General features: G+C 40.3%; 1 protein-coding gene across 2 annotated transcripts in view; it reads right to left on the reverse strand.

Moving 5' to 3' along the window:
• The window catches only part of CYP7B1 (cytochrome P450 family 7 subfamily B member 1), a 129,581-nt gene that overhangs the window by 21,512 nt on the left and 83,626 nt on the right, over window positions 1-24,443 (reverse strand). Inside the window, exon 2 of one of the 2 annotated variants that reach the window (XM_074882113.1) lies at window positions 710-846. The exons of the other annotated variant lie outside the window; for it this stretch is intronic. Coding sequence (XP_074738214.1) covers window positions 710-846 — 137 coding nt within the window. The remainder of the gene's footprint in view (window positions 1-709; window positions 847-24,443) is intronic. 2 annotated transcript variants of the gene reach the window in all.

Here is a 24,443-nt window from a genome sequence, read left to right on the forward strand (position 1 = left end):
GATTTCAGTTTCATTCTGGTTTTCTTCTACAGCTAAGTGTTTACGTGAACTCACTCACATGTTTGTATTTGAGCTAGTGTAGTAGTAATACAGCTATAAATACAAAAAGCAGCAAGGTTATATCATACTTTATTATATTGTTATTTTCAGCAAGCTTGATCAGAGTAAGAGGCTGGCAACGGGAAGTTTCTGTGTTCCAGTCCTATTGTACCACTGAGTCAATGTGTCATTCATTCCCTTGTGTTCCTGTCAACCAGTTGTAAAATGTGTGAGAACATATTCTGCACTTTTTTTCTTAAGTGTTTTCTAAATTTAATCTGATATTTTTCTGTGCGGTGTCAAGATGATGTTAGTTCTCCCTTCTTTAGGAAAAAAAACCCCACAATTAAATGTACTGGCAAAATCTATGTTCATACATCACATGCCTACAAATTCTGTCAATACGCACCTATACCTATATATATATATGCATATATACCCATATATATATATGCATATATACCTATATAGTTGTATATAAATCCACATGCTCATAATTATATCCTATGGATACTTATTATGCATACAATACATGTGAATTTAAGTCATTTTTATTGGCCTATACTATAAAAAATGTTTTTGGTTAAGGAAGATTTTAAGCTAAACATTTGAATTCGTATTTAACTACACTGACGGAAAAAATCAGGAGATATACTAAAATATTTCTCACCAGCAATATGTACAGTGAAAATATCTCCGAGTTTCTTTTGCTGATCCAGTAAGAATTTGAAAGCATCTTTTCTAAAAATCAAAGCCTTCCCAAGGTAAGGGATCCAGCCATTTATTAGTGGGGGCTCTCCAGTCTTCCTGTTAAAAACAGAAAAAAAAATCAGGAATTAACTTTTGCATGAGAGCAACTCATCTTTCTATCTATTTATATATTACACTTAGACCCACCATCTACATATATAATTCTTGCAGTGTATAATATGTTGTACAGAAAGTTCTTCAGATATGATGGCAGGTTAAATCTAATCACACCTCTGAGCACAGAAGGCTCTGTGTGGTGATCAGGAAAAATAAGTGAGAGAAATTGAGATGCATTTAACTACAGGTCGTCCAGTTATTACCATCAAGTTATGAACACAGAAAAATTACATTCGGTAGAAAATCTCCCAGCAAAGAGTCCTCTCATTTTCAATATTTGGCGTGTCAGAGGAAGATGTATTGGAAGGCAATTATGACAGATTTAGGTAAATAGGACGCTGACATACCACACAAACCAACAAGCCTTACAGATAATGTTTTAAGAATTTCAGTTTACCAGCACACAGACCAGCTACCATTCTAACTAAATATCTTTAAAATACAGAATAATAGAGGCTGAACATTTACTATAATAAATCTTTGTCTCCAAATATTTATAGTCTCCTAAACTAGGAATGTGTATGAATAGTTTAAGATTAAATTCTAGATAATTATATTTTCAACCCAGTCAAAAAAGCAGCCACGGTGTGTTAGTTATGTTTATGTATAAAATACCTTTTAAGAATCTATTAAGTTACATTTTTCTTTAAAAAGGAAAAAAGGTTCCCACACTGTCCTATTCCTGTCTGCGAGTAAATGTCTTTCCTTCGTGCTGGTCTTTAGTTGCTTGAATCTGATTTACAACAAAGAAACATAAAGCGTGCTTGCTCTGGAAAGGATTAAAACAAATACTCGTGAACAACTCTGCTGCTACATCCCATCTGTGAAGGTGACTTATACTACATGCAGAACAACCCATTCTGATTAAACACAAGATATTTACTAGCTTGGATCTAATCAAAGATCAAGGGATCACAAGCTTTACTACTATCATACACAGCATGGATTTTTATGTAGCTGGATTAACCCTATCATAGTCACATTCTCCCTTGAACTGCTGTAACAGAAATGAAAAAAAAAAAAGGTAAACATGATATGCTGTATTTACATTTTTTATTTTCCTAATTAAAACTTTCTGAGCAGGAAATTACCAGCCAGAGATTTGCCCTCTTACTTTAAAAAGTTGCTATAAATTTAATTTACAGATAAACAGATGTGGTCAAACCAAGCTGCATATCTTGATCTCCTTCTGTTTAACTGACTACTAATTCCGAATGTTAATTTTCAAAAACATCCTTTTGTCCTCTAGAAAACCAGTAAACCTTCTGGTCCAAACCCAACAATCTCACAGTCGACACGTTCGCCCTGGCTTTTTCATTTCTTTGGGTTTTGTGGCTTTGGAGTTCTGTTTGTTTGTTTTGTGGTGGGGTTTTTTTTTATTGTGGAGAAAGTGGAGCCCCTCTTTTTTCAACACCTCCCATAAACCACTGCATTATCCATCCTCTAGTGGTCATGTAACAACAGTATATGGTCCACAAAACTTTGTAACCGTTAATTCTGTATTAAGTGAATACAAGAAAAGAACTAATCTGAGATTACACGAGAGGGATCACCAGTCCTGGAAGCATAACAGCTCGCTCGATACCCTCAATTATCCTCTCCCAAGCCCAAAAAGAATCTGGATGATTTACCCATTTTTTTCCCCCCAGACTGCTAAATCCTTAGAACGTCCGCCTTTCACTTCCCAGGCTGGACACTATGCCCTGTAAGTAGCATCCTGACAAATATTTAGATAGGCTTTTTGTCATCTTCTAATTGAATGCATCTAATTTCACCCTCCACGTTCTGTCATTCGGTCAGAAGCTGTATTCTTCACAAGCTCTCCGCCGGGTAAAAAGAAGGCAGCTCAGAAATCCAGGGGAAATTAACTTAATGCTCAAAGTCTGTGGGATCACATCAGGAAGACATTTTGCTATCACAAAGACGTGAGGGTCATCGTTTGCTTCAGACATGTTTAGCTCAGCAGCAATAAGCTTAACACTGTTAAACACTGTGTCAAGGCTACGTGGCTTTCAGAGGAAAATATAACACCAGTTCAACTTACGACCCACAGCAGACTGATAACAGAAATGTGTCTTCATTTCTAGCTTTCCTTCTCTTTGGAAGATGGAGGTCATCTCCATGACTTATTGATGTCTGCTAACACACAGCAAAGAAAAGAGTGCTGCGTATAGTTTAGTGCTTCCCAAAATACAATGCTTTGCTGAACAAACTTTTAAGCAGTGCAGTGCAGCTGACCCTGGCCTCCTGAAGGACTCTCACCCACATCCCGGGTACCTCCAGTAGTTCTCATCAGCTTCAGATGCTACACTGAACCATTAACAATGCCCACAGAAACTTTTACTTGTTAATTAATTTGTTTATGAACTTTAACTCTGGACTCACACTTCACAGCCCTTGTAAAATTTGATAATTAGGCAAAACATTACAAATGTTAACGTTATATTTTTCTCATGGCACAATATATATTGTTGTACCAAATGTAAAATATAGCTAAGCAATATAAAAGAGCAATATCAAGTGTTCTGATGGCAATTTAAGATTGCAACTTTTTAATTGAGCATTCAGAACATCTTACCAGATTACATTTTATTCAAACCTAGTTTAACTGCTTAAATTCTAATTCATTTAACACACCTTGTAATATTCCCAGGCCTTTTTGCCCCATGTTCCTATGTTTTTTACAGATTGGGCTGGTTTTGCTTATATACAGGAATATCTTTACTTATCTGAGAAGCCTCTGTGAAGTCAGTAAGACTTAGCGGACAAATTTCTCACATATGTGAGTGAATTTTACAAATAAAGCATCAGCAACATGTCCAATGCAATCTATAAGTAGACGGATCAGTTACAAAGTGGAAGGAAAGCAACACAGTTGTATCATCCATCATTGTTAAAAGGATAATTTCAAATGGCATTATGCAAAAATCAGCTGGCTACAAATACAGCCCATAAATAGAACGAACAGATTTTGATAACTGCAATTTTTCTTTGCTTTCACAGTGAAAAGATACTTCCTTGTCAGCAAGTAATAAAGTTGCAATGTCAATTCCATCAAAGCAGCAAAGTTTGGGAGTTTATTTACAGTTTCCTTAAGGTGAGATTTTTCAGCTCACCAAAACCACAGAAGTCACTGGCTCAGGTGTGATCATTAAGCTACTGAGGTAAGGCAATATTAAAAAATGTGGATGTTGTACCTATGTCTCATTTATGCTAAGCAGCAGTAATGCAATAAAGCAGGAGAAAAATGGGCTGCAACATAAATTATGTGAAAAACAGATTTAAAATATTTTTTTTAAAAAAATTCAAGGTCTCTACACTTTATGTTTTCAATTAGTGAAAGGGACTTATTTGGGAAACCCAAATAAGGTCATTTTTTAAGCTTTCTGATCATTAACTTTTTTTTTTTTTTAAATTATGAAGAAAATACCCTAAAGAGTCACAAGCAAACAGGCTTTGCCAACATTATCTCTCATAGAAATATTATTGCTTTATAAAAGCACACAAGACTATTCTTTTGCTAGTTACACCATTTCAACATCACTGCAGTGCACAGGATTGGATCAGCGTAAATGAGAGGAGAATCCTTCTCATTTCACTGGTTATTTGTATTCCAAAGGAGCAGATGCCTTCCAAATTATGCAAAAATCCACAGCGCATCTCGTACTGTAGCAGATGAACAGGTTAATTTTTCTCTTTGCACGTAATAAATCATAAGTGCTTTAACACCCATAGTCGCATTTCATGAACATAAACCTTCTGTTTAATAATGTCTGTTTACAACTAGAATCAGACATACAGTAATCTCTTGCCTGGGATAAACATTAATCCAGATCTGTCTAGAAAAATTATACAATTCATTACCGTAAGTAATCTCTATTGTGCCCTGTGCTTAACCTTCATCTTTTTTCCTGTCCTATAATCTTGCAAATCCACTGGTGGTGTATGATTGGCATCTGGTGTTAACACAGCCTTCACTGCACACAGCACAGCTGAAAAAGCCCTACGTGAACACGTCACTCTGCAGGGTACTGCCTGTTCAGCTGACCGCTTCTCAACAACTTTCACCAAAGGGTGAAAAAAACCCCCAAGCTGGGGAGAATAGGTCTAGCAATATCATTTGCCACAAAGGGGTCATTTTCACTTTCCAAACCATCGTTACTGTCCACAAAAATTAAAGTTATAGGTCTGACTTTCCCATAGCATCTTGGCCAAACCACCACACACCACATCCAAGCTGGAAGACACTGTGCCAGGGGACTTTAAGGAATGGAAATGAACGGATACAGAAGTAGAACAAAAGCTATTATGAGCATGTCAAAGCAGTTTGAGATTATTCACAGGCTTGACCACAATATTTAAGCAGCAAGACATGACAGACAGTGTCTTTTCAGTGGCTTAGGAACACTCTAACTGTGAGGAAAAGAATGAGGCCAAAGGCTTCAACCCCAAGAAAGGCAATCCCCAGAAATGTGGTGTCTGGAGTGTCTTCTTGTATTATGAGAGAGAAAAGACAGGAAACTTAGGACAGGAAAAAGCCAGTAAGCCTATCCTCCTATTTTTTTTTTTTAATTTAGCAGTTAGAGTCTTCCTTCCAGACCTTCTCATAGCTTTAGGTGTTTCGTATCTATGAGGACAGAAAAAATTTTCTTCTAAATATTTGTCCTCATCACAGTTTTTTGATACTGATACAATCATGCATGCCTTAACCTTGTCTGGATTATCTGCCTCAATGACCTCCTGAAACTCTAAATTTTACAGGTTGAGACATGCAATATGAAGTATTCCCTGCAGAACAAGCCAGACATGAGTTTTAGCAATATACAGTCTCCTACCTTTGAATTCTCAGCTTACATACCTCCTATGGAGGTAAGGACCAGATGCTGTTCCTATCTGATCACTATTTGAAGGCTTATGTGGAGTAAATGGATGCATCAGGCCAAGTCCTGACGGAGAGATGCAGACACGGATTGACTCAGCAAAGTAACAAGAGCCCTGGGATGGAAAAAAACTGATGCTGCCACCACCTATACTTCGCCTAGGTAAAGTGATTTCATGGTACAGTACTGATAACCTCCTCTTTTTCATTAGGATAAAGGTCACTCATAAAAGAAAAGGAAAAAGACTCAGGAAAAAGTAGCAAATACACTTCTGAGCACACCAAGGCGAGAAGAGCAGTACAGCAAAGACAGACTAGTGGTAATGGGAGAAACGCTGATGAAAACATACCAACCAACCAGTGAATTTTTATAGTTATTTTTTTTTTTCCCACAGAAAAATGTAATCCTTTTGTTGAAAGTTTTTCATGTCAAGAACTTTTGGGATTATAATAAAAATATTTTTTGTAAAAGCATACAAACTTTTTGTTGCTAAGATCTCTAACTCGTATTGTAATCCATTCATCACAGGAGCCTGTTCTTTTTTCTTTCTTCCAGTAATTTCATTTGGGTCATTCCCAAATATCCAAAAAATACCAATACTCAACAACTCATTCAGTAGTTCTGAAATATTGCTCTCTAGGAAATCTTATTCCTTTGCAGTTTTTTAGGCTAAATTATCTCAACAATTGTAGGTTGACATTGTACGTACCAACTCTTCATGCTTCAAACTTGTGTGTTGAAGGACACATCCATAAATTCAACCACTACTTGTAGTGATTGGTTGGGACATTGCCTAAAAAGCCAGAAGGCAAGTAAACACCATTGTGGGAAAGTAATCTGAACAGCTTTAAAATGGAAACCCACTGAAAAAGCCCTTTTGGCTCAGGTTTTATCAGAGGCTGAAAATTCCTAAAAAGGTCCTGTACAAAATGTAATGTAAAGTTTCATAACAGCGAGGATAGGAGTCACAGCGAAGACAAGACCTGGCCAATATGACAATAATTCAGCAATATTAAAAGTTATTACAAATTTAGTGACTATGGCCCCATCCTTGAAATCCTACTTTGTTTCTGCTCTGGGTGAGGTCAGTGAGCGCAGCCACAACTACTCAACACTTTCCCTGACCAAGGCCAAGGTTATTCTATTACATTTTACATTAGAAAACACTTTCCCAGCCCAGGGCTTTTCCTTTCTTAATTCAGCTTTAATCAAAGAAAAATAGTCTAGGAAGGGATGATGAGAGGTTACTTATTCCATGCCTCGTATCCCAGTTAGGGTGCTGTCCACTGATATCTTCCCTCATATTTGTCTATGCTGTTCTTGAAAATAGTCCGTAAGGGAGTCTCTACAGTCTCCCCAAGCAATCTGTCCTTATCAGAAAGTTTCTCCTCACATCTAACCTTTATCTTCATGTTGTACCTCAAGTCCGCTACTTCTCATTTTGCCTGCGAAGGATAAGAGAATAAATGATTCCCTTCAATTCTGCAGGAGCACTCCATGTATTTAAAGGTACTTATCATGTTCTCCCTTAGTCTTCTTTAGGTTAAAACCCCTCAATTTCTTCCGGTATTTCCTCATAACTATTTGCTAGACCACTACATACTTATGCCACTCCCCTCCTGATTTTTTAACGTTAGCCCACACCTTTCTCTATGGCAGTGTCCTGCACTGAGCTCAGCAGAGCAATTACCTCTTCCATCTCGAGGGCAACACACCTGGCTTTGACTCCCAGCACAATCTCGGCTTTCTGTGCAAAATCATCACAATGTTGATATAACTCAGTTGGGAATCATTACAGCCCTCACCCTTTTCCCAGAGAAAAGATTGTGGTCCTGTCCAGATGCTGTTGATTAGTCTTCTGTGTTTTCCAGTTCACCATTTGGAATGCTAATCCCTCCTTTGCAGGCTTGCAGCCGCTCCTCTTTTGGTATTATCCACAAACATAAACACTTTTTTTTCCTGTATTCCTGTGAGAAGGATGGGATCAGAATATGAAGTCCACCAGCATTTCCTTTTACCACTATCAGGAACACATTTATGCTGCACATTAACTGACTTAACCTAAGAAAACCCAATGACTCTCACCTAATATCCATCTCTTTCATAAGCCATTTCTGCACTTTAATATACTGCCTCGCTGCAACACATGTTAAAACTGTACGCAGTAAGTAGCTCATAGTAGGAAATCATATTAACCGTCTGGCCTAGAAATGACAAGTGAAGTGTGGATAAGAATGTCAGCACTCCCCACTGAAATATATTCAAACAGGCAGAAATCATTCCTTACGTAATAAACAGCAAACAAATAAATTCAGGAAATCTCAGAAACAGTGGTGGGACATTATCATGTTTAAAAAACCCTGGTAACAAGGAAAGAGAGAAGAATGTTAGATGGAAAGATCTTGCCACTTCTTTGTGCAGCAACTGCATTTTCTTTGAGCATGGAGTATATAATTTCAGAAGTAAAACAAATAATTCATTGTAAAAATCAAGTATTATTTCCTATAAAACTATGAATGATAAATAATGCAGGATGTTCATTAGAACAAAAAGGGTGATGAAAATAGACCCTTCATTTCACGAAACTGAGCTGTTCAGAAGTTTGATATGTTGGTTAAGCCGGACATCTTTTAAGTTCTCTATAATCACTATAGAGAAAAGGAGGGAAAAGGCTTTTTGGAAGTATTGGTCTTTATTAATGATACAGGTAGGTTAGAGTTGCTCGTTTAGGTAGCAAAGAGAAGATGACTCCCCTACATTTCCCTAATTCTGTCATGTCTCTTCCCACATTTGTTTTTTTATGTCAGTTTTCCCAGCCACACATCTGCAAACTTTTTTCTCCTCCCCATGATCCCTCTGTGTACTTCCACCCTGGCTGCCCATCCCTCATGGGGTGCCTCTGTGGACCTGCCACCATCGTTCAGCCCCTTCGCTCACCCACTGTTAGCTTTCTTCTTAAACCAAGCTCCCATTCAGATCTGGGGAGCCTCTGCTCTCATCTCCTGCAATATATTCTTAGTCCAAATATTGTCCACCTGCTCAGTCCTCAGTCAAACCCCTTCTTGAATCCTGACCACCACTGTCACTGCTGCAGACCACATACATACTGTCTTGGCATAGAGAGTGTGTAAGGCTGTTGGTGAGTCTTGTCCAGTTTCCCCACCATGCTTTCCTGTCTGCCTACACCCATCTGTTGTCTCCTGTCTTAGACAGAGATAGGAATAGCCTTTCTACAGTTTGTGTCTACAGTGTTCATTGCAAAATTGATCTTCATTTGTGAGATCAACTAGTATCGATAAAATCACTCCCTCTCTCCATTACCCCTTCCAAGGAGTATTAGTCATTTTCAAGAAGCAAGCACAATTCATTCAAAATGCATGTGTGTGTCTGTACATGCATTTATAAACACAGATTATGTGTCTATAAGCATACTTATTTCTAGATATGTACACACATATGCATACATGCAAACAGAGAGCAACTTCATCATAGGAAAAATTGAGTGGTGTTGCAATTATTTGTGACGGTAACACAAACATTTAGTTTTATTGCAATATTTAGTTTTATTGCGGTAAACTTCTGATGTTATAGCCATGGCGGTATTGTGAGTGTCAGTACGACCCTTTTGACCTGAGTGCATTAAATACTGTTACAGGACAACAACAGAACACTGCAGAAAACTGTTCTCTCCCTCACTCTGTCTACCACGCACAGGATTTTCAAATCAGCAGCCTACTCCTGATTTATCGAGGTAATTAACTAGACAAATGGGGCCACTCACACTGTCTTAAAATCTGCACACACATAGCTTTAGATGAATAAAAAATTTTGCATTTTATCTTTAAAAAAGGATGCAACACAGCTATGAAGTTTTTAATTAATGATTTCATGACTCCCACAGTTATGGCCATGCATTCCCTAAGTGGAAGCACAGAAGCACAGGGCGATCTGCAGACAATTTCCCTCCTCTCCCCTGTAAACTTCAGATGTCAGACATTTCATTAACTGTACTACAGAATTAGAAGTCAGGACATATATGTTTTGCTCAAAAATGTATTGAAATATTACAAAGTATAGTCTGAACAGTTGAATAAATACAAAAGTACTCTAGGTACCTTAGTTCACTTATTTGTAAATACGACTCAAAGCTGAAATGATACACTGAGAGAAGGTAACTAATTGTGTCACTAATGCATGTATGACTGGAAAACAGCAAGTGAATGTTGTACTCAGGTGAATGTTTCAAAAGCCTTAATGTTTATAAGATGAATGTAGTATTAGTTGGTCTTCTTCCCTTTCAAAGTATTATACATACTTGTTTCCAGATCCTTGTTTTCCCTCTTTTCCTTTCAGTGCTACAAGTCTATTACACATGTTAAGAGAAACAGTCTTGTAACAGGACTCTCCACTACACATTCATTCTCTCCTGCTTCATCTCCTTCTGCCACCAGCCTAGATTAACATCTCAGCTTCTCATCTGAACTGATTTTGCTTCTCTCAGTAGAGACCATACATCATTTATTTCAGCAGAAAGCATGTTGCAAGCTGCACTCTTTGCCTTTCGCTCCCCACTAGTTACAAGAAGTCTCTCCTTTTCTTCCCTCTTCCAAGACATGCTTCTGCACTCTTTCCTCACATCCCTCCTCTTCTTCCAAAACTTCCTCACTCTGTTTTTCATTTAATTTGTACCCTTTCCCTCCTTCTCCTCTTTCCCTGAGCTCTGCTCTGGCTCTGCCCCTGTCTGCAACAGCACACATGGGTCTTTTTCAAGCCAGACTTTCTCATAGTTCATAGTTGGATGAGTCCTGTCCCTGCCTTAACAAGCTGCCAAAATTAGGGGGCAACAAACCTGATTATTTGAAAATTTATTTTTCTAGGTAGTATTACCATGCGTATGAGCAGCACCCTTCATGCTACACGCTATGTAACAGCAACCCATTGAATCTCTATTCTGAAGTAAGTGGACGTGAAGTGCAGACTTTTATTTGAGCATTTCTGGGTAGGACTAGCCTGAAACTAGACCTCTCATTATGAGGGAAATTCTGAAGTATCTTCAAACATTTTTATTTTTAAAGATAAAAAAAAATCTTAAATATATTTCCCACAAAACAGCTGCTCCTCAATTTTATTTAGCAAATATCAGAATGAAGACAGTTGCAGCCTTCTCAGTGTGCCCACAGCTTTTCCTAGGATGCTGAAAGGACTAATGAGAGGGATGGTTGTGCCCTCTCCTCCTTGGGTGGATTTGCGGAGCAGCCTGCAGACACCTGCAGCCCATGGAGACGCCCTGTGAGCTGGGTGGTGGGTTGTGCGTCTCATAGGCAATCTCTGTCCGTCCTCCCTCTGGGGTGCTCTCATCTGCTTTTCCCTCTCCTGAGCCTAAAACTCTGCTGAGCCCACAACAGATTTAATATGTATTAATTTAAGAGCTTCAGTGTATTGCCTGAAAACAATGGTTTGATGCTTGGAAAATATATTCCTTTAATTGGTCTGCAGCTGCCCTTCTTAAATATTTATGTAAACTCTATTATGTTCAAGGGCATAAGGGTTAAACCTAAATGAAGCTCCTGGCCTTGTATTTGTGTGAGTTCTCTGGAATGTACAACATCCTTGTCAGTTTTAGGTAACCTAACTAATTCCAGTTTTAGGTAAATCAAGAATACATTTTCATTCTGCAGTCACGGAAACTGAAATATTATTAATTGAAGATCATAAGATGGAACAGTAACTGGGACATCGTAGGCCTGAACATGTTTTAAATCCCTCTGCTGTGAAAGATGGAGTAGAAAATATAAATACAATTCTCAATTTTTTAAATTAAATTGAGGACATTACAATTGCAAATGAATACTTGTTTCATTGTTTTCCTAAGTTGTTTCCTGCACAAAATAATACTGGGGTTATAAAAGGACCATCTTTCTGAAGAGTCCAAGACTTACTAAAGATTTACTAAAATATCTCTTTTTTTTTTTTCCCCAAAACCAGATACCATTTGATTGCATAATTTCATAGAATCATAGAATCATTTAGGTTGGAAAAGATGATCAAGTCCAACCGTTAACCTAGCACGGCCAAGTCCACCACTAAACCATGTCCCTAAGTGACACATCTACATATCTTTTAAGTACCTCCAGGGATGGTGACTCTACCACTTCCCTGGGCAGCCTGTTCCAGTGCTTCACAACCCTTTTGGTGAAGAAATTTTTCCTAATATCCAATCTAAACTTCCCCTGGAGCAACTTGAGGCCATTTCCTCTTGTCCTATCACTTGTTACTTGGGAAAAGAGACTGATACCCACCTCGCCGCAACCTCCTTTCAGGTAGTTGTAGAGAGCAATAAGGTCTCCCCTGAGCCTCCTTTTCTCTAGGCTAACAACCCCAATTCTCTCATAAGACCTGTGCTCTAGACCTTTCATCAGCTTCACTGCCCTTCTCTGGATGCACTCCAACACCTCAATGTCTTTTTTGTAGTGAGGGGTCCAAAACTGAACACAGTATTTGAGGTGCGGCCTCACCAGTGCCAAGTACAGGGGGACAATCACTTCCCTAGTCCTGCTGGCCACACTATTCCTGATACAAGCCAGGATGCTACTGGCCTTCTTGGCCACCTGGGTACACTGCTGGCTCATATTCAACTGGCTGTCGACCAATACCCCTGGGTACTTTTCTGCCTGGCAGCTTTCCAGCCACTCTTCCCCAAGCCTGTAGTGTTGCATGGGGTTGTTGTGACCCAAATGAAGGACCCAGCACTTAAGTCTTGTTGAATCTCATACAGTTGGCCCCAGCCTATTGATCCAGCCTGTCCAGATCCCTCTGTAGAGCCTCCCTACCCTTGAGCAGATCAACACTCCCGCCCAACTTGGTGCTGTCTGCAAACTTACTGAGGGTGCACTCGATCCCCTTGTCCAGATCATTGATAAAGACATTCAACAGAACTGGTCCCAGTACTGAGCCCTGGGGAACATCGCTTGTGACTGGCTGCCAACTGGATTTAACTCCATTCACCACAAGTCTTTGGGCCCAGCCGTCCAGCCAGTTTTTCACCCAGTGAAGAGTACACCCATCCAAGCCATGAGCAGACAGTTTCTCCAGGAGAACACTGTGTGAAACAGTGTCAAAGGCTTTGCTAAAGACTAGGCAGACACATCCACAGCCTCCCTCTCATCCACTAAGTGGGTCACCTTGTCATAGAAGGAGACCAGGTTAGTCAAGCAGGACCTGACTTTCATGAACCCATGCTGACTGGGCCTGATCGCCTGATTCTCCTGTATGTGCTGTGTGATGGCGCTCAAGATGCTTTGCTCCATAACCTTCTCTGGCACCAAGGTCTGATTGACAGGCCTGTAGTTCTCTGGATCCTTCTTCCGGCCCTTCTTGTAGATGGGTGTTACATTTGCTAACCTCCAGTCAAGTAGAACCTCCCCAGGTAGCCAGGACTGCTGATAAATGACTGAAAGTGGCTCTGTGAGCACTTCTGCCAGCTCTCTCGGTACTCTTGGGTGGATCCCATCCAGCCCCATAGACTTGTGTGTGTCTCAGTGGTGTAGCAGGTCACTAACCATTTCCCCTTGGATTATGGGTGCTTCATTCTGCTCCCCGTCCCCATATTCCAGCTCAGGGGACAGGGTACGTGGAGAACAACTGGCCTTACCATTAAAGACTGAGGCAAAAGAGGCATTAAGTACCTCAGCATTTTCCTCATCCTTTGTCACTATGTTTCCCCCTGCATCCAATAAAGGATGGAGATTCTCCTTAGCCCTCCTTTTGCTGCTAATGTATTTATTGAAACATTTTAAATTGTCTTTTATGACAGTAGCCAGATTAAGTTCTGCCTGGGCTTTGACCCTTTTAATTTTCTCCCTGCATAACCTCACAACATCCTTGTAGTCCTCCTGAGTTGCCTGCTCCTTCTTCCAAAGGTCATAAACTCTCCTTTTTTTCCCAGAGTTCCAGCAAAGCTCTCTGTTCAGCCAGGTCTTCTTCCCTGCTGGCTTGTCTTTTGGCACATGGGGATGGCCTGCTCCTGTGCCTTTAAGATTTCCTTCTTGAAGAATGTCCAGCCTTCCTGGACTCCTTTGCCCTTCAGGTCTGTCTCCCAAGGGACTGTCAGCCAGGCTCCTAAACAGGCCAAAGTCTGTCCTCTGGAAGTCCAATGTGGGAGTTCTGCTGACCCCCCTCCTTACTTCTTCAAGAACTGTAAATTATAATTTCATGATCACTGTGCCCAAGACAGCCTCCAACCATCACATCACCCACAAGTCCTTCTTTGTTCATGAACAACAGGTGCAGTGGGGCACCTTCCATAGTTGGCTCACTCACCAGTTGTATCAAGAAGTTATCTTCCACACAGTCTGGGAACCTCCTAGACTGTTTTCTCTCTGCTGTATTGTATTTCCAGCAAACATCTGGTAAGTTGAAGTCCCCCACAAGAACAAGGGCTAGCAATTGTGAGATTTCTCCCAGCTGCTTACAGAGTATTTCATCTGCCTCTTCATCCTGGTTGGGTGGCCTATAACAGACTCTCACCATGATATCTGCCTTGTTGGCCTTCCCCCTGATTCTTACCCATAAATACTCAACCCTATTATCACCATCACTAAGCTCTAGACAATCAAAACACTCCCTAACATACAGGGCTACCCCACGGCCTCTCCTTCCTTGCCTATCCCTTCTGAAGAGTTTATAGCCATCCACTGCAGCACACCAGTTGTGAGAATCATCCTACTGTGTTTCCGTGATGGCAACTCTGTCATAGTTTTCCTGCTGCACAATGGTTTCCAGCTCCTCCTCTTTGTTGCCCATGCTCTCTGCACTGGTGTAGATTCACTTCAGTTGGGCTATTGATCCCACCACCTTTTTTTGGAGAGAAGCGCTAATTCCTACATGACCATTCTCAGGCACTTCTCTGGTTTCTAACACATCAATAAACCTTGCGTCTTTGCTGTCATATGGATCTCCACCCCCTATCTCCACTGAGATGGCAGACCAAAGGACCTCGCTAGCACACCGTCCCTCAACCATTGGGGTGCCACCCCCAGGTTTATCTCTAGTGAGCCTGGTTTTATCCCTTTCCCCCTTTAAATATAGTTTAAAGCTCTTTCAATGCGCTCTGCTAACTCCTGTGCAAAGATCCTTTTCACCCTTTGAGACAGGTGTACCCCCTCTGTTGCCAGCAGGCTTGGTGTCATGTAAACCGAACCATGATCAAAAAGCCCAAAATTTTGCTGGTGACACCAGGCTCAGAGCCAGGTGTTGATCTGCTGGCTCTTCCTGTTTCTTCCTTCATCATTCCCTGCAACTGGAAGGATAGAGAAGAACACTACTTGTGCTCCTGATCCCTTAACCAGTTGTCCCAAGGCCCTGAAATCTCTCTTGATTGCCCTTGGACTTCCTGTTGCAACTTCATTGCTGCCTACCAGAAAAATCAATAATGGATAATAATCTGAGGGCTGTACCAAGGTAAGAAGCTTTATCTTCACATCTTTAACCTGGTCCCCAGGGAGGCAGCAGACTTCCCTAAGAAGTGGGTCCGGTCTGCATATTGGGCCTTCTGTTCCCTTCAGAAGAGAGTCCCCTATGACAATGACCTGTCTTTTTTTTTTTTTTTATGGAAGCAGTTTTGATGCAGAGCGTAAGCTGAGTTAACGTCGGTGACACCTCCATGCTAGGTGAACCATTGTCCTCGTTACTGTTTGGTTCTACTTGCAGAGCTCATACCTATCATGCAGGGCAGTCACAGAGGAGATGTGTCCACTGTGCCGGGCAGGAACTTGTCGCCATTGCCCCCCACCCCTTTAAGGCAGTGTGTTCAGCCATGTGGAGAGAGGACAGAGAATCCTCCATATCACGTGTCCTGTCTGCCTGTTGCACCTGTCTCAGGGTAGGTTGGGTGTGATTCCAGTAGTCTCTCACACTCTCTGATACTCCTTAACCTACTCATCTCCTCCCAGAGCTCTGTCACTAAGCGGAGGAGCTCCTCTGCCTGGGCGCACCTACCACAGGCGTGCTCACTCCTTCCATCCAGTACTGCCCTTAGAGCTGGGTCCACCCTGCAGCCTGGGGTGGCAGCATGTTCCCACCGGAGTTCCGTCTGGGCAGCTGCTTCAGTCATGGCTTGGCTGCCATTGCTCCTGGTCCTGCCCAGGTCTTGCCAGCTACTGTGGTGTGAGCTGTGGGCTCCTGGCAGCTTTCTCAGCTACCCTGGAGGTTCCCCTGGTTCGGGAAACCCCCCCTGTGCACCACCCTGGAGCGCTCTGCTGCGGGTCATGCCAGCATGGTATAGGATAGATCTCAACTCCCTGGCGCAGGCAACAGTAATTTCCATCTTCCAACAAGTAAAAGGCTTGAATTTGAAAATTAGAAATTTTATTAAACAAATGTTCAATATTTGCCAACCAGCTATTCCAACTGAGTACTAATACACCTGTTTTGAAGTCCCACATAATTAAATGCTGAATCCCAAACAGCAGATGAGGCAGCTGTCTATGCACAGGACACAAAATTCATGGAAGTGTTAAAGCTTCATGAAATCTTAAAAGTTTAAAACATTTCTATTGGAGAGATAATGAGCTTTACAGGTTCTAATGAAAAGAAAGAGGATGCAGCCAGAAAAGAGGCAAAGATTCAGGACACCTCATCCATGTTAATATTACTGTGCAGAAATGGATGCAAGCTTGGGACTACAGCCAGGTGGCTCACCCGTTCATCATTCCCCTTGCTGAAACGCCTCCAAGACTGGCTGTATAGCCACTCACCTGGTACAGAATGCCATAGGTGTGGGTGTTTTAGAGTACACTCAAAGGTACCCTCTCACGTGGCTGGCTACTTAACCCAGCAGCTAGCCCATTTGTACCTCGAATTTTGTCACATGACTGACGCCAAATAGACAAAACAGTTCAGATTTCTTCCCAGAAGACAGTTGGATCTGTAGGAAGTCTGAAAATCCTCTAGGTCAGCTTGCCAGTAAAGTTGATATGAGATGCTGGGTCTTGTGAATGCCCTGGACATCACACCCTGCTGGGATGAGCCACCTCAGATTACAGATGTAGCTTGCAATCTTATTTTCATCTGTATGCCTGAATCTCAAAGCATGTACTTCCCATTGTCCCAGTATTTGAATATTTGGAATTCAGTCAGATTCTGCAACTTTTATTTGTTCCAACTGAAAGCCACTGTGTCTTACAAGTTCAATGGACTTACATTATACCAAAGTGTGGATATCAACAGTATTGTAAACTGATGGAGAAATGTGCAAAATATGGACTCACTAAAATCAATACTAGCTTGACTATTTGGACTAATTGTGAAAAGATTTCATGTCATGTGCTGCACTGACAAGTCAGGTATGGAGTGTGTCCTGAACTTCATATTAAAACCTACACACTGTCCTGTTGTTCAGAAACAATTGGTGACATCATGGGGGTGACAAGGTGTGCATCAAAGACAAGGCCAAAGGGTGCATTGACCATGCTGAATTTTTGTTGAATGTAGGAAAGAATCCTGAGTAACAGGTTTTCCTAGCTATAGCTCTACTTTGGTTATAAACTTGAGTCTTTAAAGAAGGAATTTAAGTTCTTTATCACCAATAACTGTTCCATTTATATGCTCTATTATGTATCTTTGGCTTTATTATTTTTCAATTAGAAAAAAATTCCTAAGAAAATGAAAATTAGCAATGAAAGGTTATCAGTAAAAAATTTTAACATTTCAAATCCAAGCATTTGTACCATTCTGATCCAACGTAGCCTTCTGTTAATGATACATCTGTCATTTTATTGACACCCCTAAACAGCTTTATTCTCTTTTCTAATTAAGAGACAAAGCTGATTATGTCAATCTATGAACTGACATCTGAGTGCTTTTGTTATAATGTAAGAAGCAATGAATATGACTATTGTTATGCTAAAACAAAAAACTTGGGGATTTTAACTGGAAAACCCAAGATAGCAAAATATATAATGGCTAAATTAAAACAGAGTCTTCCTATTCATGCAAAATGCATATGTGATTGTATTATATAATTAAATGAAGATACTGTGTGAAAAATTAATTCCCAGTAATAGAAAACATAAAGCAACAATGATACATAATATGCCTGACTAAAATATGTGAGGAGAAATCATCAGATCATAAAATATCTCAAACAAATAAATGACAGACTAAGCCATCAATCTTCAAGGAAAAATTAAGCTATTAAATAATCCAAAATGCTTGCATGTCAGGACATGATTTCAGCTTCATCCTGCTGCTAAATCAAAGATACCGGCTCAGTGGGCTCTCCCATGCAAAGGGATGCATCTGGAAGTATTCTCCAGTACCACCCTATGCATTAATTGGGAGTGCACAGAATATCTAGTTTACACCACTTCCCCCAAGCTACCATAAACGTTCCTCTGTTTTGTGAACCAGAACTAGCTGCAATGACAGCTCAACCTGGTGAACTGGTAAGCATTTTTAAGACAATACTGTGGATGGGATGAAATGTTCACCATTGTAGGAAGGCCTTTGTGTTTGGATGGACACAGGTAAGACTCTGGAACAATCTCCCACACGCCAGCATTAAATGCTGCAATCTGTCCTACCTAAAAAGGCCAAGGAAAAGACAGCAGCAGGCAAATCCCACAGAATCAGATGATCTTCAGTATTTTGGGCTGTTAGCCATTTTCAGACTCAAAGATAACATGAAACAGTTTTCCCTTAGTTGTGATTAAAGGCAACAGACAGAGGTTATATGTCTCTTCTGGCAGTCTTCAAGACCACTGCTGGTGCTGAAGCTCCTGGCAAGAAAGCACGGAATCCTTTCCAAGGAACTTCACCGATCCCGTTAAGAGATTCCTGCCGATGGTACTGGGTGTCCTCAGGACAGAGCTTAAAGTACTGCAGACTGACACAGCTCTCCTGGCATCAACTGAGCTAAATGAATTTACACTCTGAAGATCTAGTCCTCAGCTGCTGACTATGTCAACCAGTGTTGACATACATCCAACCAACACATACATCTTTCTTTTTTCCTTTAAAAGGTTCTATTCTAAATCATCAGAAAAAGCCAAGACATTATAAGCTACAGTATCAATGGCATTAAATTTAATTATGGAATATAGCACCTGTGCTCCCTCACATGCACAGTGCACCTTGCTACAAAATACCATTCTTCTACCATTTGCTGGTCAAGGGTTCATATCCTTTTGCCTCAGATAACCAGAGGCAGTGAGTGGTTGAATGCGTGTGACCTTTTATCTCTGCCTTCACGGAGGTTTAGTCAGCGGGGAAGGTACCTCCTTACACTTTTATTAAAATAAATCTGGAAGTATAAACTATATCCTTTGCATTGGATGTGCATATGTCTCTGCATAACTGCAGAGATATGTAAGACAGGAGAGGTCTACTACTTTTAAGACCAACAGTCTTGCTCAGTACTTCAAAAAACCATTCTACTTCTGTGGCACATCATGGAATACCCAGTTGACTGAAAATGAAATCTTGTGAACTGCTTTTAAGGGATTACTAAAAGGGATAATAATTTTTCCTCTACCACAGGATCTCCTCCAATAGCCCACTCAATTACCTGTCGTTACTAATCATTTCAATAGCATTCCAACTCTGATGGCTACCCACTAGTAAAGTTGGGCTGCTCCCTGCTTAGGGGGAGAATGGGAAGGTTTCAGAATGTATGCCCTTTGGCTTGGAAAGCATCATGGCCATCTTCTAAGCCACAAACATTTTGGTCACACTGAAGCAGCAAGATTGGGACATTTACAGAAGAGCTGGAAAACACATCACACGCTTAACTGCAGCTTCCATCACATATAGGGTCACCACGGAGGTGACTGACAACAGCATCAAACCATCCAAATCTGAAATGTAAATATATGGAGTTAGGATTACTGAACAAAAAGTTTTTGCTGATATTTGGTATTTATATTCCTTAGAATTTTTTTCTTAAAAGAAGAAAGAAAGGAAAAAAATCAAATTGCACTCTCATGTTTTTCTCCCAATCTGGGATATGCATTTATGTTATAGGAGCAGGTAAATAAAAACCAAATTAACATAGAGCTAGACTCAGTGGTATAAATCCACATAGCAGCATTAATTTAAATATTGACATTGCTAGGCCAAATTATACCCGCTAAGGAATAATATCTGATTAACACTGGTACACTAACAAAACTGACCACCGTGGTCCAGAATATGAATACCTGCCAATGCGTAGGACCTACACACCAGTCACCATCACAATGACACTCCCAGGGAAAGGAGACTCTGGATAATCTGAAGAACTCTCCAAATATGCCTTTGAAAAGCAGATTATTAAAAACAAACCCCTACCACTGCACCTGGCCATTGCCCAGCCACAGAACTTCTCTTGCCTGTGCTGGGATCAGTTCCCACCACAGTCAGCCGCTGGACCTGTGCCAGCTACAGCAGAAGCAGGAGTCTTCCAGCAGAACAGGAATCACGGTCGTTTCTCTGCTCTCCCTTATCTTCTTCTCTCTCTATTCCCCCTCAGCCCCCTCCCAACAGCTCCTCTAGCCGGGCTAGAGGACATGGCCAAAGGAAGAGAAATACAGCCAAGACTTTGCTATGCCCCTGCAACCCCTCTCTGCTGTTGCAGGGTCAGTGGCAGCCAGAATGATTTAGAGCAGCCTTCAGGCTATTCTAACTTACAGTGAGGGACTTGACTGACTCATTGCTGCTCCCGGACTTAAGCTACCTTAAAGCCATTTCAGACATCCCTGTTTCTGAGCTGTGCTATTTTATCCTTGCCTGCAACTGAAAAAAAGCCTGAGAGTACAGGTTGTTTACAGATCTTGCAGCTGCAGCAATGGGGTGGTTTCCTTTGCCTTTCTTCTGCCTTCATTTTTTCTGTCTGTTTTGACTTTACAGATAGCTCTGGTAGCATTCACAGCCCTGTGCTTCATCAGAGATGGTGATTCATGGCAGCCTCTGCTCTATTGATCGGTCTTCAAAAGCTGAGGCTCCTGTCAGCTGCAAAGCTGCAAGAAGGCATGCTGCACTGGAGTGTGCTGTCTGCAAACAGGGCAAGCAACGTTCTCGTGGTTCACATGCGTGCCGTTACCATCAGGAATAATTTTGTAATGTAGCGTCTTAATTTTTGAAGAATCAGATGCTAGTGACAGGCTAAACTGAACAGAGATCAACTGTTTCATTTCATTGCTTATCAGCTTTGCTTATATTTTTACTCCAGAGAAACTTCGGTTTAAATTTCTGCATCGATCATCTATTTCATTAGTGCACAGAAAATACCAAACTACATTTATTCTACTAATTTCTGTAGTATTCATGCACTTAATATATACCTTCTATATTCTCTTCCTTTTTACATCTGCCATTTTAATTTAATGCTCTTGATTGCGTATTTTTTCACACTTACCCTCTTTGTCCTTTTCTTCTGTAATACCTTTATTAAATTCAATCTTTTTATAAAAAAGTACTTCCATTTTTTAATATTACTGCTGCTTCTCTATCACTATCTAGATTTTACATTTCATTAAGCAGACAGTTTTAATTTTACTTTTCTCTGACTGTTCCTTTCATTAGACTGTTTCTTGTCTTGACCCTTTCATTTTATTTTTCTCTTCTCTAATTTGCTTTTACCCTGTCTAACCAACGTGTGTCTCTTTTCAAGTGTGCTTTTATTCCCTGTTACTCTCCTCATGACTTCTCTTTGTTGCTCAGTGCTGACCGTGTTCTTCTCCATCCCCTGTGAGTGACAGTGACAGCATTTGAGTGGTAGCTGGCAGATTTAGGGACAAGAAGTATCTGTCTGAAAAGATTTTATTTGGTTTTATTTTTATTTTGACTGTAAAATCAGACCTCTCGAATCCTAGAGCACCAGGGGGCATTGTTTCATTTAGAAAATAAAAATTGTCATGATAGCTATTAACTTCCCAAGAAGTCCACTGCAATACCCATCAGAGCCAAAGGAAAAAGAAAATCAAAATGGAGCTATTATGTCAAATGCAGCAACCAAGGCAGGTTATGGGTCAAACGTTTTAAAGCTTAAAGATGGGTATTATTCTGGAAAGCTGCTCTGGAAAGCTATGAATCAGAAGTGTTGTACCCCTGACCTCCACCTCTGTACACCTCAATGTTCAACTACAGCATTGAGGGGGGTATAAGAGATCAGAAGTTACAATGACAGCTCCTGAGCAGAAACCTGAATTTAATCAACAGTGGAAAATATTGACCGAAGTATCTAGAAGGAACAGGCAGTGACAGCCAAGGGAAATCACACATAAAGAAACAGCCTGAACTGCCATTAAAAAGAATGGAAATGTAAAGCAGCAGGAGAACGTGGAATATCCCCCAGGATTGGGCCCAGTGGCTACATCTTAGTGAAATAATTAATAGGCTGCATTTCATAAGCAAGTGCAGGGTAATAACAAACGTAAGTGCAGCTTCACAGCTGGCTAAACTCGCAATAGCAACAGGCAACTCTATTACCACTAGTGAAACAATCCTGTTTGCCAAAGAAAAAGAGAAAAACAAGACGGCAAAACTGTCTACAATTATGAGGGAAATCATCTATGTAACAACTTAACTAATGCCCAGAAGCTGAATGACTCACAGCATTAAGAAAATTAGCAAGGGTGCTCAGTAGTCTTATATAATTCAGGACACGTACATTAGAATATTGTGGTCTTAACATGCCAGCAACAAATTTAGGCACTATGCAATATATGGCTCCAAACCCTGCAGAACACAAGCAAATGCTTCATTCAAACCACACTGCTAAATTAAGTGTGCAGCTATTTACAGATCATGGATTTAAATGTCTAAAGGTGGATTTTTTTTCTTGTGTTTTTTGGGGGGTTTTTTGTTTGGTTTGGTTTTGTTCTCATGTGATTTGATGCTTGGGTAGCTTGACGAGTTCTTGCTCTAAGTGTGTTTATAAGGAAGAATAAATTAAATGTAGCTACCTCTGAACTGCCTGATGCAGGTGATGACCTCCTGATCAAACTGACGGACGACACTGTGTGAAACGTGCACTCACTCCCAGTGATGAGTCTTGTTACAGCTCCGCTAGCTCAAGCTATCTTGACTCAAGCTCAGTGCCAGGCCACATACAGACCATAACAAGAAAGTAAGAACAAGCTCGATGTCATTCACCTAATCCATCACCCATCCCAAGACAGTTTCCAAATAAAGGTAAAAAATGACCCTTTTTCTTGTTTGGGCCCCATTTCAACTATAACAAGAAGAATCACCGGTTCTCTTGACAAGTATCTGCTGAAACCCACAGGAGCTCCTGCAAGTCCAGATTTCCCCTAGGTAGAGGCAGAGCCCAGGAGTGCTGTGTGTGCCACAATGTGAAGTCAGCTGGAAGGCAGCAGAAATCAGATACTAAGTTCAAAACTCATACAGCAAAGTTCTTACAGAGCAACTACTTCATTATTCTCCACTCCTTCATGTTGCCTTCAGCTTCTGAGCCTCTGCTGCTCTGCATCCCAACAACAGGGCATCGCCTGGCACATCATACTCTTCCTCTGAACAGCATATCGATTCTCCATAGGAAAGAGAATCACACAGCAGACACTTCATGGTTTGCTGTAAATACTACAGATTAGAGAAATATATGTGTATGTGTAGACACATACAAATAAATTAACAACCAACACATCAAACACAAAAACTTTTTTACCCCTCTATATTTTATGCAAACTTTTTCCTACTAATGGCAACACATATATTAAATTTTTTCATTTTTACTAATAAAGCTCATATTGACCTCTCTCCTTTATCATGAGTAAGCAACAAATCATACATTCACATTATATATAAAAACATACACATTATTACACATACTGATACAGATCTAATTCAATTCCTGCCATCTTCCTTACTATGAGTGCTGTATTTTACCTACTTGTGCATTACCATTTTACTGTTACAACTGATATGACTTTAAATCTCATTTTCTTGTTATATTATAAGCAACCTGTTGAAGTCTAATTGAATATCAGATAAGTAATTTAATCTTGAGCTTGTACTGCCATCTGTAATATTAGCAAAATGCTATAGATAAATTATAACTATATACCAAATTGGTTAAGAGTTTACAGTCCTTCAAGAAAATGTTCAGCACAACAGCTTGCAGTAACTGTGTATTATTTTTCATACCTACCATCAACAATGTATTTTATTTATTTTCTTCTAAATTGGCATTTAAAAAGTCATTTTTGTGTATTGTTTCCTTCATTAAGGTTTGTTTTGGAAATAATGTGGCTAAATTTGAAATACAATGTTTACAATTAACTAAAATCCATGTTCAGGGAAAGCTTACTTGTGGAGTTAATGTATTTAAAACACAGGTTAAAGCTGAAAAGGAGATAGATACAGCCTCATTAACCTGTTATCTAGATACAAACCCACCTGTGAAATCTGGGAGCATTGTGACAATGTAAAGCCTATGAATACACTTAGCTGAAACACAGACCTTCTGTGAATATCTACTGATGAACAGAGATCCACATCTTCAAGAACTGCTCTGAAATCTCAACCTAAGCAACTCCGCAGGGCTGCAGCTATGTTACATCTGCCATTTCCTAGACTGCAATGATAAAGAGAATGTTATTGTTCATTTCAATTTAATGTGTGGATAATACTGTCCCTAGGCACCAACTTTCTACCAAGGAG

Source organism: Strix uralensis, chromosome 1 (genome assembly GCF_047716275.1).
Source record: "Strix uralensis isolate ZFMK-TIS-50842 chromosome 1, bStrUra1, whole genome shotgun sequence".
In the NCBI taxonomy this organism is placed as follows: domain Eukaryota; kingdom Metazoa; phylum Chordata; class Aves; order Strigiformes; family Strigidae; genus Strix; species Strix uralensis.